This window comes from Mesoplodon mirus (genome assembly GCF_964341445.2).
Source record: "Mesoplodon mirus genome assembly, chromosome: 10".
In the NCBI taxonomy this organism is placed as follows: Eukaryota; Metazoa; Chordata; class Mammalia; order Artiodactyla; family Ziphiidae; genus Mesoplodon; species Mesoplodon mirus.
The window spans coordinates 67,610,260-67,624,004 of record NC_138986.1 but is presented as its reverse complement, the minus strand read 5'-3'; the positions used below and the strand labels follow the sequence as shown (position 1 = coordinate 67,624,004).

Sequence of the window (13,745 nt, the reverse complement as noted above, 5' to 3'; positions counted from 1 at the left end):
ATAACTATAAATTGGGTATAACCTTTAAAAATTGTGAACCACTGTACTGTATACCTGTAACTTATTTAATATTGTACCTCAACTACACTTCAATTTTTAAAAAATCCAAACAAAAAAAAAAAAAAAAAGAAGAAGGCTTCCCTGGTGGGTCGGTGGTTGAGAGTCCACCTGCCAATGCAGGGGACACGGGTTCGTGTCCCGGTCCAGGAAGATCCCACATGCCGTGGAGCGGCTGGGCCCGTGAGCCATGGCTGCTGAGCCTGTGCATCCGAAGCCTGTGCTCCGCAACGGGAGAGGCCATAACAGTGGGAGGCCCACGTACTGCAAAAAAACAAAACAAAACAAAACAAAAAACCCTTCACCCTCAAAGTGAAATCTATACAACTTAGGCATACAAGGCCCATAATAAGCCTCCTGCCCGCCTCCCCAGCCGCAGCTCCCTCTCTCCCCCCCTCTTCTTGCAGCTGCCAGTTATACCCCCCATGCCTTTGCTCCTGCTGTCCCATCTATCTGGAAGGTCCTTTCCACTAGTCTTCGAACACTTTCTTACCCAGATGACGCCTTGCACACCCAGATCAATACCACCTCCTCCGGGAAGAATTCCTGGGCTTCCCTCCTTCCCACTGAAGTCAATACCTTCATTAGAATGTGCTCCATCCTGCACAGCGGGGGCTTTCTGATCATCCCACCCACTTCCCTGTGCACTCTGTGTCAGAGGGCCTCTATCTCATACATCTCTCTGGCCCCAGCTCCTAACGGTTTGAAGAGCTCAGAATTTACTAAGATATATACAAAATATGGAAGGAGAAACACAAACCACAGGTGTATTCCAAAGAGATGAATGGGTCCATAAGCGATGTGGCAAGAAGACCAAGGTGTAAACGAGGCAAGGCTCAAAAAAGGTGCTAAAGACAAGCAGAATTCTTTAAAGTTGGATTCTGAACCAGGACACTCCGTAGAAGGAGGTACTGCTTGGAAAAGATGGAGCAATGTGGACAATTACAATAAGACAGTAATTCTGCTAACAGAATCCAATTTTACTTTGATACTCTCCATCAAAGAGAATGGTCTTCAAATTGGGAAGGGAAGAGTGAAAAGAATTAGTGGCTGACCAGCGTGGTGAAAATGATAACCTGAGATAATCTCACTCAGTGTTTCTCAGCCTTGATCACACATTGGGTTCACTGGAGAGACTTAAAATTCCCAGGCCACACCCCAGACCAAGGGTGGGACCCAGCCATCAACAGCTTTCAGACCTCCTCAGCCAACATAGAGAACAACTGCTCTAGCTTTTTAAATGGAACTCAAGCCTACAGACCCAGATGAATTACAGCTCAAGAAACTTAAGGATCCTGCAGCAGAGAAAACCTGGAAAATAGGAGAGAAGCCAGAAAACTGGAGGTGGAAAGACACTTTCTTGAGATTCACAAAGAAGAAAAGAGTATCCTGGAAACTGCTGAGGTTAAGCTCCAGGTTGATTCCTGGCCATGTTCTAGAACTTTGATTACAAAGACGACTTAGGAACATTATTGGGTCCCATCATATCAATAGCATGTGAGTTCAGTGTGAGTTCAGACAGGGCAAGACACCCTAAAGTGGTCTCCTTTCCCTGGGCAGGACCTCCATGTTGGCAAATCAGGGAGCATCACTGGGTGATGTGTAGAGTATAACTGTCCTCAAAGCAAAGACAAGCTCTACGGGGCTCCTGGTGGATGAGGGTCTGCACTGGCGTTTCTGATCTGTGTCCACCACAGGACGGCATAAATGAGGCCCAGCATCTTTATGGGTTTTCGAGCTTTACAGTCAAAGTTCTTTGACATGCATTGGCCCACACGATCCTTACAATAACCCTGAGGTGATAGACATAATTGACTCCACTCTATGGAAGGGGCAGACTTGAAGATATCCAGTGACTTGTCCAAAGTCACGGTGTGAGAATGTGGCAGTGGCAGGTCCCAAAGCCAGGCACTCTTACAGTTTGAGCCTGACTTCCCACCATGGTCCCTCTGGCTTGGGAGCTTTGGTGATGGATTCTTGGGGTTGCCCGTAACTGTTCGTGCCCAAGCCAAAACTTCGAAGGAAATCCTCACGGACACACATCCAGGGCTCCATCTTACTTTATGGGAACAAAATTCGGGGCTATGATGGTAAGCAGGGTTAGGGGTTAGGGAATGGGCCGCTGGGGGGGTTGTTTTATATCGGTGGCCAGGGAACATATCCCTGAGAGGGTGACAACCTAGCAGAGGCCTGAGGGAGGTGAGAGAACGACCTGCCGATTCTGGAAAAGAGTGGTCCAGGCAGAGGCACAGCAGGGACAAAGGCCATGAGACAGGACTTGCTCGGTGTGGCCAAGCTGGTTGGACAGCAGAAGGGAGAGGAGACCCACGCCAGACCAGCTGCACTCCCTCTGCGCTGAGCTAAGGTTGAACATGGGCTAGTGTCTTGGTTTTCCACCCAAGTGAGGCTGCTGTGACGTTTGCACACCCTGCTCTTCTGCACAGGTCTTTGAGGCGATGACCTGTCGTGGCAGGGAGGGCACCGGGCAGTTAGGGGGCTGGCACACTGCCGGGAGCCCCGGCTTTCCTGACCGATGAGGGAACACGGCACGTTCCTCCTCTCTCCAAGTCTGTTTCCTCTGCCATGAAATAAGGGATTGGGCCACAAGGCAGCTTTGAGACCTTTCAAGTCTGTTCCAGAAGCATCATCCCTCAGACGGTAGAGGTACTTTACAACTCTAGCCCCATTGGCAGACGATGATGTGGAAAGGGTCGGTCCGCTGTCAGGGCCCCACAAAGATGGTTTTGTGTTCCCCCGGGCCCGCCAGCATGGGGTGTGTGCGTGTGCATTTAATGTTTATTTATTGTATTTATTTATGTTATCATAATGTTATTTTCATTGCATTTCTTGCATTGCTATAGAGCCTGTGCATTCGTCCACATCATGAGTCAGTATTGTGTATTTTCCCTCAAGTGTAAATAGTTTATTTCCTTTGATTCCTCACTAAGTGGATTTTGGGGTAACCAGCAATCTCTTTTTCAAACCACTGCCTCTAAGAAGGTGTGATAGGTAATCTTAGGCGTCAGCTTGGTTAGGCTATGGTACCAGTTTTTAGTTAAATGCCAGCCTAGATGTTGCTGTGAAGCTATTCTTAAGATGTAATTAACATTTAAATCAGTAGCCTTTAAATAAAGCAGACTACCCTTCATAATGTGGGTAGGTCTCACCTAATCAACTCAGTCTTTTCTCCTAAGGTCCTCTGAGGAAGAGGGAATTCTCCCTGCAGACTACCTTCAGATTAGAGCTGTAACATCAACTCCCTCTGGAATTTCCAGCCTGTCTGCCCCATAAATTTCAGACTTGGTGGCCCACACAATCATGTGAACCAATTCTTTAAATAAATCCTCCTCCCCCTGTCTCTCCATATATATATATATATATATATATATACACACACACACACACATTACACTATATATATGTTACACAACACACATATGTGTGGGTAAGATAGATAGATAGAGAGAGAGAGAGAGAGATTAATAGGTATTACATATATCCTATTGGTTCTACTTCTCTGGAGAACCCTGACTAATCCAGAGTGTGAATATTCCTTGACACCTGAAGTCTGCATACCCGTGGCAGACCTGAGTCACCTGGACCCAGAAGGCTGTGTCTGGTGTGGGTGGGACCAGCCTAGCTTGGATGTGGCTTCTGTGTTATCTTGGGTTCCTTTGATCAAGCCTTCTTCTTGCCACCATGACAGACACAGGTTCCCACCAACCTGATGGGTCCTCAACTCGCAGACCTGGCCTGCTATGGCCCTCCAGGGAGACAAGAGGGTACAGTAGGAGCATGTTTGTCCACCTGCTTTTCAGGTAAAATCTCGACCTAGATCATCCCTTTTTCCTTGTACGTATGTCTGAACATAAATTCTCTATGCCATCCCATTCGAAGACACTGCATTACTTTTTTTTTTTTTTTAGTTTAAAGCTCTGAATTTTCCCCACCTATTCTCTTATCAGAATTCTCATGTTGTATTTTTCCCATACGTTATAGAACATTCTACTTTCTAACTTGTAGATCAATATCTGACCCTAATGCCAACACCACCTGCTTATGAGCAACCTTTGTTTAGTGATCATATCCTATTCACAATGTACCTATATGGCTTTGAACATTTTAGACTCTCAATAAATGTCTTATGAGTGGAATTCCCATCACTAATTAAATATACCAGCTGTTAAACAAAACAAAACAAAGCACATGGACATCAAGGAGCCTGTGATGCATTTGGGAATGAGAAGTTGCTGGGTGACTTCTCAGCCTAGTGACCTCCCGCCCTCTCACCCAAGGAATGGTGAGGAGACCAGGCCTAGAACAGGGGGTCACAGATCCCAATGTCACAGAAATCACAAGTTACAATCACTTGCTGGAAGTTAGATTTCTTTAACGAGGCTGCTCGTGGTATTGGAAGGGTCACTGATCCGGCACCATTCAGACTTCAGTTTAAATCCCAGGGTGGCCACCAACTAGCTGTTAACCTTGGGTGGGTTACTTGATCTTTCTGTTTCCCAGTTTCCCATAAAATGGGGGAATAATACTAACTTAGGGGGTCACTGTAAGGATTAAACAAGAAAATGTCAGCTAGAACCACGTGAAATGGCTGATAGTCCACTGTTTTTGAAGTATCAAAACATTCTCATATGGTTCAACCCGACTTTCACATCCGTGAATAGAACTTCCTGTTCTCATTTTATGGTGGTCAGAGGAGGGCACAGAAAGTAGAGAAACAGGGGACGCGGAACTCTCAGGGTACACGAGGTGGCATGAGTTCCATACCTTTCTGGGCCTTTCTCTCCTCATCTTTAAAAGGAGGGGATTTCTAAAGTCTTTGATATTCTGACGTTCTGTAAAAATTATTGGATTGAGGTCTGTCACCCCCACTAAACTGTCAGCACGTCACGGGTAGGAGTGAGGTCCACGTTCCTCTCCATTGCCTCCAGTGCCTGGGGCAGTGTGGTCAATACGTATTTGTTGAATGAATGAATGACTGAAGGAATGAGTGAGTGAAGTACAGGAATAGCAAGGGTTAGGAGTCACTCATTTATTCATGCCCAACATTTCTTGAGCATCTACTATCTACCAGATATGGTACTTGAACCTGGGGAGCCAAGAATAAATGTGCTGGTTGAGCCCTTGTTCTGAACTGAATTGTGCTCCTCCCCAATTCATATAGTCCCCTAACTCTTTGTGTGACTGTATTTGGAGATAGGGCCTTTAGGGAGGTACTTAAGGTTAGATGAGATCATGAGGATGGGCCCCAGACCCAGTAGGACTGGTATCCTCATAAGGAGAGGAAGAGACACCTGGATCATCCCCCACTCCCCCACTCCGCATTGGCGAGCACAGAGGAAAGGCCATGTGAGAAGGTGGCATCTACAAGGCAGGAAGAGAATCCCTACCAGAAATCGAATTTGCCAGCATCTTGATCATGGCCTTCTAGCCTCCAGGACTATGAGAAAAGGAATGTCTGCTGTTTAGGCCACCCAGGCTGTGGTGTTTTGTTATGGCTGCCTGAGCAGACCGCCCGCAAGGGGCTCACAGTCTAGAAGCTGAGACAGATGAAGAAAAGTGATAATGCTGAATGATTAGTCCTCTGAGATAGGACCGATCAGGGGTCCTGGAATTTCGGAAGAAAGTTACCTGAGACTTGAGAGGCAGGGGTAGGGGAGGGCCAAGGAAGGCTCCTCAGAGAAGGTGACATCTGTGCTAAATACTAGAGGAGGAAAAGACTTGAGCCAGAGGAAGTGGGGAGAGACGGGTGTCATGAGCATGGGAGCAGCCCAGCAGAGGCTCAGGAAGCCATCAGTATGAGGGGCAGGTCATACCAGATGAGAGAGAAGCCCAAAGTGGAGACTCAAAGTTCCAGCAAACTCTCTGGAGAACGAAGGGGTGAGATGAAGAGAGAACACTAGTAACTGAAGAGAAAACCCCATTCCACGGTGTTTAGGGCAATCAGAGAGACGCTGTCCATAAGCCAGAGGCTTGCGCTTTGTCAGGACAGGATGCGACAGCGGTGCCTCGTGCGTGATCGCCGCCTCCCTCCTGGCCTCCGCCCTTCATCACCTGCGCCCGCTCGTCTCCCCTTGCCTGGAAGCTCTGCCTGTCTCTCCCTCTCACCTTCTCTAGTCTCAGCCTCCCAGTTCACAGCCAGGTTTCTTGTTAAGAGTGAACCGCGGGCTTCCCTGGTGGCGCAGTGGTTGAGAGTCCGCCTGCCGATGCAGGGGACACGGGTTCGTGCCCCGATCCCGGAAGATCCCACATGCCGCGGAGTGGCTGGGCCCGCGAGCCATGGCCGCGGAGCCTGTGTGTCCGGAGCCTGTGCTCCGCAACGGGAGAGGCCACAGCAGTGAGAGGCCCGCGTACAGCAAAAAAAAAAAAAAAAAAAAAAAAGAGTGAACCGCATTCACTCCGTTTTCTCTTCTCAACACCCCACCACCTGTCTCTTCTCGCTGAGGTTGTTAATGGCTCTTCCTACCGTATCTCTTGGCCCGCTCACATCCTGGCCCTCTACCTAACTGATTTTGACTCTGGTGGGATCTGACCCTGTGGATTGCTCTCTCCTTCTGGAAACCCTTGACACAGCACTGGATCACTTCTCTGGTCTGTAAGCCTCTTGCGGGCAGAGGCTGTATCTGATTCAGTCATTGGTGAGGCACCCATTGCCCAGGGCAGTGCCTGCCCTGTAACAAGCAACTGATAACTGTCCCAAAGATGCTCCCTTCGCCTCCTTGGTACCTCTCTATTCCAGTGCTACATCTATTTCTCTGGTCCCTCATTTTCAGCTTCCTTCATCGAGTCCTCTTCCTCCAGCCTCTCCTTAAATGTTGTTCATCCCCAAGGCTCTGTCCTTTGTCCTGCTCTTATCTTATGCTACACACTGTCTTTGGGTCACCTCATCCACCACCACCTAGGAGGACTCTCTTTACAACTACATCTCCAGGCCCGAATGCCCTCCCGAGCGGCAGACCTGTAGGCCTTCCTGTCAACTGGACAACCATCTCCTGGTATCTTGCAGGCACATCCAGGTCCACATGCTCATACTGAAATCATCATCTTTTCCCCCAAACGTGCTTCTCTTCCGGCTCTCCCTTCCCTGGTACCACCCTCTACCCAGTTATACCATCCCAATACCTGCTAGACTTTCACCCAATCTAATTCTGACGATTCTACCTCCTTAAAGCTCTCATCCATCTTCCCCGTCCCTGTTCATTTCATCCGACTCATATTATCCTGGTTCCGGCTCGCACCATCTCTCATCTGGTCTAAAGCAGACACACTGGATGACTTTCTCTGTCCCCCCTGTAGCACTTTTCCCATCCTCCTGCCATCCTGCCACCAGTGTCATCTCTCCAAAATGGAAATCAGCTGAAACTATTAGAACCTCTCTACCTTCAGAGTAAATTTGAATTCTTTAGCAAGACAAAGCAATATGATAATGGTACTTTGTCCCTGATGGGATCAGTTTACCCTCCTAGAGCTTGGGCCAGCATTTGTCCAGGGGCCTGTGGTATAGACAGGCTAGATCTTTATTCTTTTTTTTTTCTGGCCACACAGTGTGGCCTGCAGGATCTTAGTCCCCCGACCAGGGATCAAACCCGTGTCCCCCTACATTGGGAGCACAGAGTCTTAACCACTGGACCGCCAGGGAAGTCCCTAGATCTTCATTCTTCCAGGGAGGAGGGAGAGACCATAAGTAGTGATTCATTCTAGAAACATTGCCCTGGCATTCTGATCTTTACCGAGAGTCAAGTAAGGCACAAAATGTAAGGAGACACGTCCTCTCAGGTCGTGCGAGGGCCTCCTTCAATTTTGCATCGTAGCCGCCTTACTTGTCTCACCCCCATTGTGTGCATGAGTTCACCTTGCTTCCTATTATTATTATGCCCCATGAAACAAAGCCTGGATACAAATTACCAGCAGCTTATGAGTTTAGAGTCTGGCTGAAATTAAGTGAGCCTTTAAAAGTTGAGGCCACATAAAAACAAAAACCTGGCTGGGTTCACCATTCTGGAAAGCAATTCTGCCAGTTATATTGGAGCTTTAAATGTTCTTCTGCCATTTGACCCAGTACACTTCCAGGAGTCTATCCTAATTAAATAATCGTGTATGTAGACAACTACCCTGAGGTACAAAGATATTCATACAGAATATTTATTTATTTATTTATTTATTTATTTATTTGCGTCACGCGGGCCTCTCACTGTTGTGGCCTCTCCCGTTGCGGAGCACAGGCTCCGGACGCACAGGCTCAGCGACCATGGCTCACGGGCCCAGCCGCTCCGCGGCATGTGGGATCTTCCCGGACTGGGCACGAACCCGTGTCCCCTGCATCGGCAGGTGGACTCCCAACCACTGCGCCACCAGGGAAGCCCCAGAATATTTATAATAACAAAGAGGAAGCAATTAAATGTCCACAAATAGAGGAAGATGCTTAAATGGTGGTAATTATACACTATTATGCATTATGGTGTGGCCATTCAAATGATAATTCTATAGACTTCAAATAAGTAAATAAGCAGACAAAATCATTGTATTAAATACAATGAGGTTACAAAGTTATATGCATAGAATAATCCCAGACTAGTAAATACTCAATATATGCTTAGAGAAAAAAAAGACTGGAAGAAAATACACAAAAATGTTAACAAGGTTACTTCCAGGTTTGGGGATTATGGGTGATTTCTGTGTGCTGAAAAAAATTTTGTTCCTATGGTTTTTAAAATAATGGTCATATATGGCTTTCATAATTTAAAAAAAAGTAAAAGTTCTTTTAAGTAATTTTTAAAAGAAAGACTCTTGACTGTAACAGGACATATGGCTCGTGCACAGCGGTCTCTGTCTGTGTCCCGGGCTCACCATGACCACTGGATATTTCAGCTCCTAGCTTTGTGATGTTGCTAAAACAGCGTGAAACAAGCGCTGTGAGCCAGAGCTGGCTGTTCCGGATCCCATGTGTGGAGGGCTCTCTCAAACACAGAGCTGGGCACTGGGGAACAAGACACCCAGCCCAACCACTAGCCCCAAACTCCAGAAAGCCGGACTTCCTTCCATACTAATTGCTTTTTTATGACCTCTATTCATGTTACATTCAGAGATGAAGAAAGCTGAAGCACAATTTGGACTCAGGCTGATAAAGAACCAAGAATCAGTGCCCCTCCTGCCTCCATCTCTTCCTCAGTGAAAGAGAGAGAGTTGGATTGGGGGATCTCCAAATGTCCTATTTTATTGATGCATATCGGACAAGCAGGTATGCAGGTATTCCATTACCAGCTCTGTCACAGAGCTGCCCAGGTGAGACCGATGCGGAAGGATCGGTCTGGCTCTAAGTTCCCTCCGCAGGCTGGTATGGCCAGGGTGACGTGTACCGTGTTGGTAACCAGCAGTGGCTGGTCCTCAGGCAGGTCCACCCCTGCATCCTCCCGATTTACTACTGGTGGAGACAGCCTAATGATCCTCCTAGCCACACAGCTTGAAGGCAGCTGCTTTCTTCTCTTTTAAAAGATTTTAAAAGGGACTTACACATCTAGCAGAAAGAATTAGAACTCACAGAATCATTCTCACTAATTAGAGGTCCCATGGGTTATTTGAGAAGTCCCAGATTTGCTCCAACCTAGGATGCAAACATCAAATAATTGCCCTTATTTTTTTTTAATGTGCATATATTCTTTTATCCAGTATCTACTTTTACCCAGGGCAATTCCTAAGAGATGGAAGAATATGCAGTGATAGCACTGTATCAAATCTAGCATCATTTAAAAAGAAAACATAGGGCCTCCCTGGTGGCGCAGTGGTTGAGAGTCCGCCTGCCGATGCAGGGGATACGGGTTCGTGCCCCGGTCTGGGAGGATCCCATATGCCGCGGAGCGGCTGGGCCCGTGAGCCATGGCCGCTGGGCCTGCGCGTCCGGAGCCTGTGCTCCGCAATGGGAGAGGCCACAACAGTGAGAGGCCCGCATACCGCAAAAAAAAAAAAAATAAATAAAAAGAAAACATAATTCTAACTTCCTAAAAGGGGGAGTAGGCGGAAGCAGGAAAACAAAGGGAAAAGGAGTAAAAAGGCAAAAGGCATCCACGGGAAACACCATATACTGTAAACGATTCCACAACAAAACCAGAAGCTCGCTTTACATACCCTCTTCCCCTAAATCCTCGATCAGGAAAAGTCCACTCACCTGCCTTTCTTCGACATCTCCTGTACGTCTCTTTTTCGCCAGTGCACTCTGCTTTCAGTAGCCAAAGCCCATGGCCACCACAAAAGGAAAAGGCCAACTTTCATGTTCTGGACAGCCAACATGCGTTTCCAAATCCAAACAGTTCTCTCAAGAAACAGCAAAAAAGGAAAAGGATGTTCTTTTTCTCTCTTAACACATTATTGTTCTGTTCATTATTAGAAAGATGTTTACTCATGCAGAAAAAAAAAAAAAATCAACCCACAGTCTGTAATCTGGAGGGCAGGAGAAAAAGCAATTTCCACTAAACCTATAAATCCTCCTACGTCAGATGTCAGGGATTTTCTGAACTGAGGTTGAAGTCCTGTGTCCCTGTCGGACAATTATTTTGGCTGGTCTAAATGAGTTTATCGTCAGACGTGGTGAATACATTCGTAAAAGGTCTGTATTTTCTGTTCCAACAGAATAGAAGGAAGTAAAAACAAACCAAAGCAATTTCCGAAACAAGAAATACCTGAGGTGCTGCACTGCTTCTTAGGCCCCGAAAATGAGCTTCTCCCTGGATCTATTTAAAGCTTTTCGCCATTATTATTTGCTTCAGCTGAAGGCTGGATTTGGATGGTTCCCCACTCTCACTCCTTCCTGTGGTTGAATCTGTGGAAACTCAGGGCTCTGTACCTGTGCCGTTATCTATCTGGCTGAGGTTGGGAGGGCTAGGGGGAAGGAGGCTTTTTTTTTTGGTCTTTGTTTTGCACAGTAAGAGTGAAATTCTCTTGTCAGTTGTACTATTCATATTGTGAAGCTCATCAGACTTTTCACGTTTGGAAAATATCAGTAATAAATTAACAATAGCGATTAAGTCTGAGTTATCTATTGTTAAAAACAAGACAAGAGGGGCTTCCCTGGTGGCGCAGTGGTCGAGAGTCCGCCTGCCGATGCAGGGGACATGGGTTCGTGCCCCGGTCCGGGAAGATCCCACATGCCGTGGAGCGGCTGGGCCCGTGAACCATGGCTGCTGAGCCTGCGCGTCCAGAGCCTGTGCTCCGCAAGGGGAGAGGCCACAACAGGGAGAGGCCCGCATACCACAAAAAAAAGAAAAATCTTTCTTTGAAATTATGTATGATCACAGGGGAAGGAAGACTGTCAGGAAAAGCTGTCAAACTTTGAAATGGTCAAAAGAGATTACTGGGGGTCCTTTCAACAGAAGACTAAGCCTTGTCCAGTGGACCCTCCAGGGATTTTCTGATCCTCTAGGGATGTGGTTTGGATTATCTTTGTTTTTGTTTTGTTTTGTTTTGATGTGGAGAGTGGTAAATATGTTCTTTTTTTGTATTTTTTCATTTTTTCTTTATTTTTTATATTGGAGTATATTTGATTTACAATGTTGTGTTAGTTTCAGGGGTACAGCAAAGTGACTTAGCTATACATATACATATATCTATTCTTTTTCATATTCTTTTCCCATATAAGTTATTACAGAGTATTGAGTAGGAGTTCCCTGTGTTATACAGTAGGTCCTTGTTGATTATCTATTTTATGTGTAGTAGTGTGTATCTGTTAATCCCAAACTCCTAATTTATCCCTCCCCACCTTGCCTTTCCACTTTGGTAACCATAAGTTTGTTTTCTAAGCTGTTAGTCTAATTTCTGTTTTGCAAATAAGTTCATTTACCATTTTTTTAGATTCCACATATAAGTGATATCATATGATATTTTCCTTCTCTGTCTGGCTTCATGTAGAATTCTCTAGGTCCATCAATGTTGCTGCAAATGGCATTATTTCATTATTTTTTATGGCTGAGTGATATTCCATTGTATATATGTACCACATTTTCTTTATCCATTCATCTGTTGATGGGCATGTAGGTTGCTTCCATGTCCTGGCTATTGTAAATAGTGCTGCAATGAACATTGGGGTACATGTATATTTTCGAAGTATGGTTTTCTCCGGATATATCCCCAGGAGTGGGATTACTAGATCATATAGTAGCCCTATTTTTAGTTTTTTGAGGAACCTCCATACTGTTCTCCATAGTGGCTATACAAATTTACATTTCCACCAACAGTGTAGGAGGGTTGATTGTCTTTGACCAGGTTATTTTACAACTCTGTGAAAGGTAGATATTAACATGAAGAAAACTGATAGTAATGCATATCTTTCCTGTCCATAGCTATGCAAATTATTCCTTTTGTCCACTAGAAAATATAAATCTCTGTAAATCAAATCCTCATTTGAACCATTTATAACATCCTACTGGTCCCCTCACTAATTAATGAGTTAGACAAAATCTTTGACACATGTTCATTTTATAGTTATATGAGTCATGATTAAATACTCTTATATAAATCAGCCTAAAGCACTTTAAATAAACACAGGTTGGAAACAGTTCAACATACAGAAATAAAGGCAGAATATGTGATGTCTCCAGAGGTCAATATAAACTAAGCATGATTAGATACTTAACTGACAGTGACTTGCCGATCTGAAGAACCAAAGTAGCAAAGAGGGAACATTCTGGAGTTGAGTACATTAAAATCCTCAGGCCAGGGCTTCCCTGGTGGCGCAGTGGTTGAGAGCCCGCCTGCCGATGCAGGGGATGCGGGTTCGTGCCCCGGTCCGGGAGGATCCCACGTGCTGCAGAGCTGCTGGGCCCGTGAGCCATGGCCGTTGAGCCTGCGCGTCCGGAGCCTGTGCTCCGCAACGGGAGAGGCCACAACAGCGCGAGGCCCACATACCACACACACAAAAAAACCCCTCAGGCCACGAAGGCACTGAGGGAGATTTTAGACAGCTTTTTTTTTTTTTTGGCCGCACTGTGTGGCCTGCAGGATCTTAGTTCCCCAACCGGGGATCAAACCTGTGCCCCCTGCAGTGGAAGCTCGGAATCTTAACCACTGGACCGCCAGGCAAGTCCCTAAATGGCTTTTTGATGCTCAGATTAGAAAATGTCTTTCTTTCTTATTTGGAGGACCCTGGACTAGCTCCAGGGGCCAGGAGCCTGGACATAACCAAAGAGCAAATCCGGATGGCCTCACACATGCATTTCTTCACCTTTTCTCTGTAGCTTAGCAGAGAGCTGGCTCAGTAGGTGTGAGTTAGCTCTGTGGGAGAACAGGCTGATACCAGCTGCTGAGCCTTCCCACCAAGGCCACTTCTTCCTCTACCAGGAAGTTCCCATGGCAGAGCTGGAGGGCAGGGGCCCTATCTTGGAGCCATTTGGCCCTGGCCAACCATGCCCAACCCAACTCGGGGGGATCATGAGGGCTCAGAAAGCCGTGTGCACTTTGCTACTTCCCTGCTTGTAAGTGCTCTTAATAAAAAAATTTTTTTTCCCATGAACACCACATGACTCTGCTGCAGAGTATCTGTGCCCTCTCTGCAGGACATGGACATGGGAGGAGTTGTCAAGGGGACATGGGCCTGAGAGAACCAGCTGGGGCCAACCCCCAGATTCAGGAAGGCAGAGGAATTAGGAAGCAGGATCAAGCCTTACTGGGGATCCAGACTGACTTAC

The 13,745-nt window shown here is 46.4% G+C and overlaps 1 protein-coding gene across 2 annotated transcripts in view; it reads right to left on the bottom strand.

The window, feature by feature from the left end:
- Window positions 1-10,619, bottom strand: part of LOC309811120 (gamma-aminobutyric acid receptor subunit rho-1) — a gene marked incomplete at its 3' end in the record, with an annotated part of 32,966 nt that extends 22,347 nt beyond the window's left edge. For both annotated transcript variants that reach the window (XM_082633702.1, XM_082633703.1), the window contains exon 1: window positions 10,235-10,619. In XM_082633702.1, coding sequence (XP_082489828.1) covers window positions 10,235-10,356 — 122 coding nt within the window. In that variant the 5' untranslated portion in view covers window positions 10,357-10,619. The remainder of the gene's footprint in view (window positions 1-10,234) is intronic.
- Between the last annotated feature and the right edge of the window lie 3,126 nt (window positions 10,620-13,745).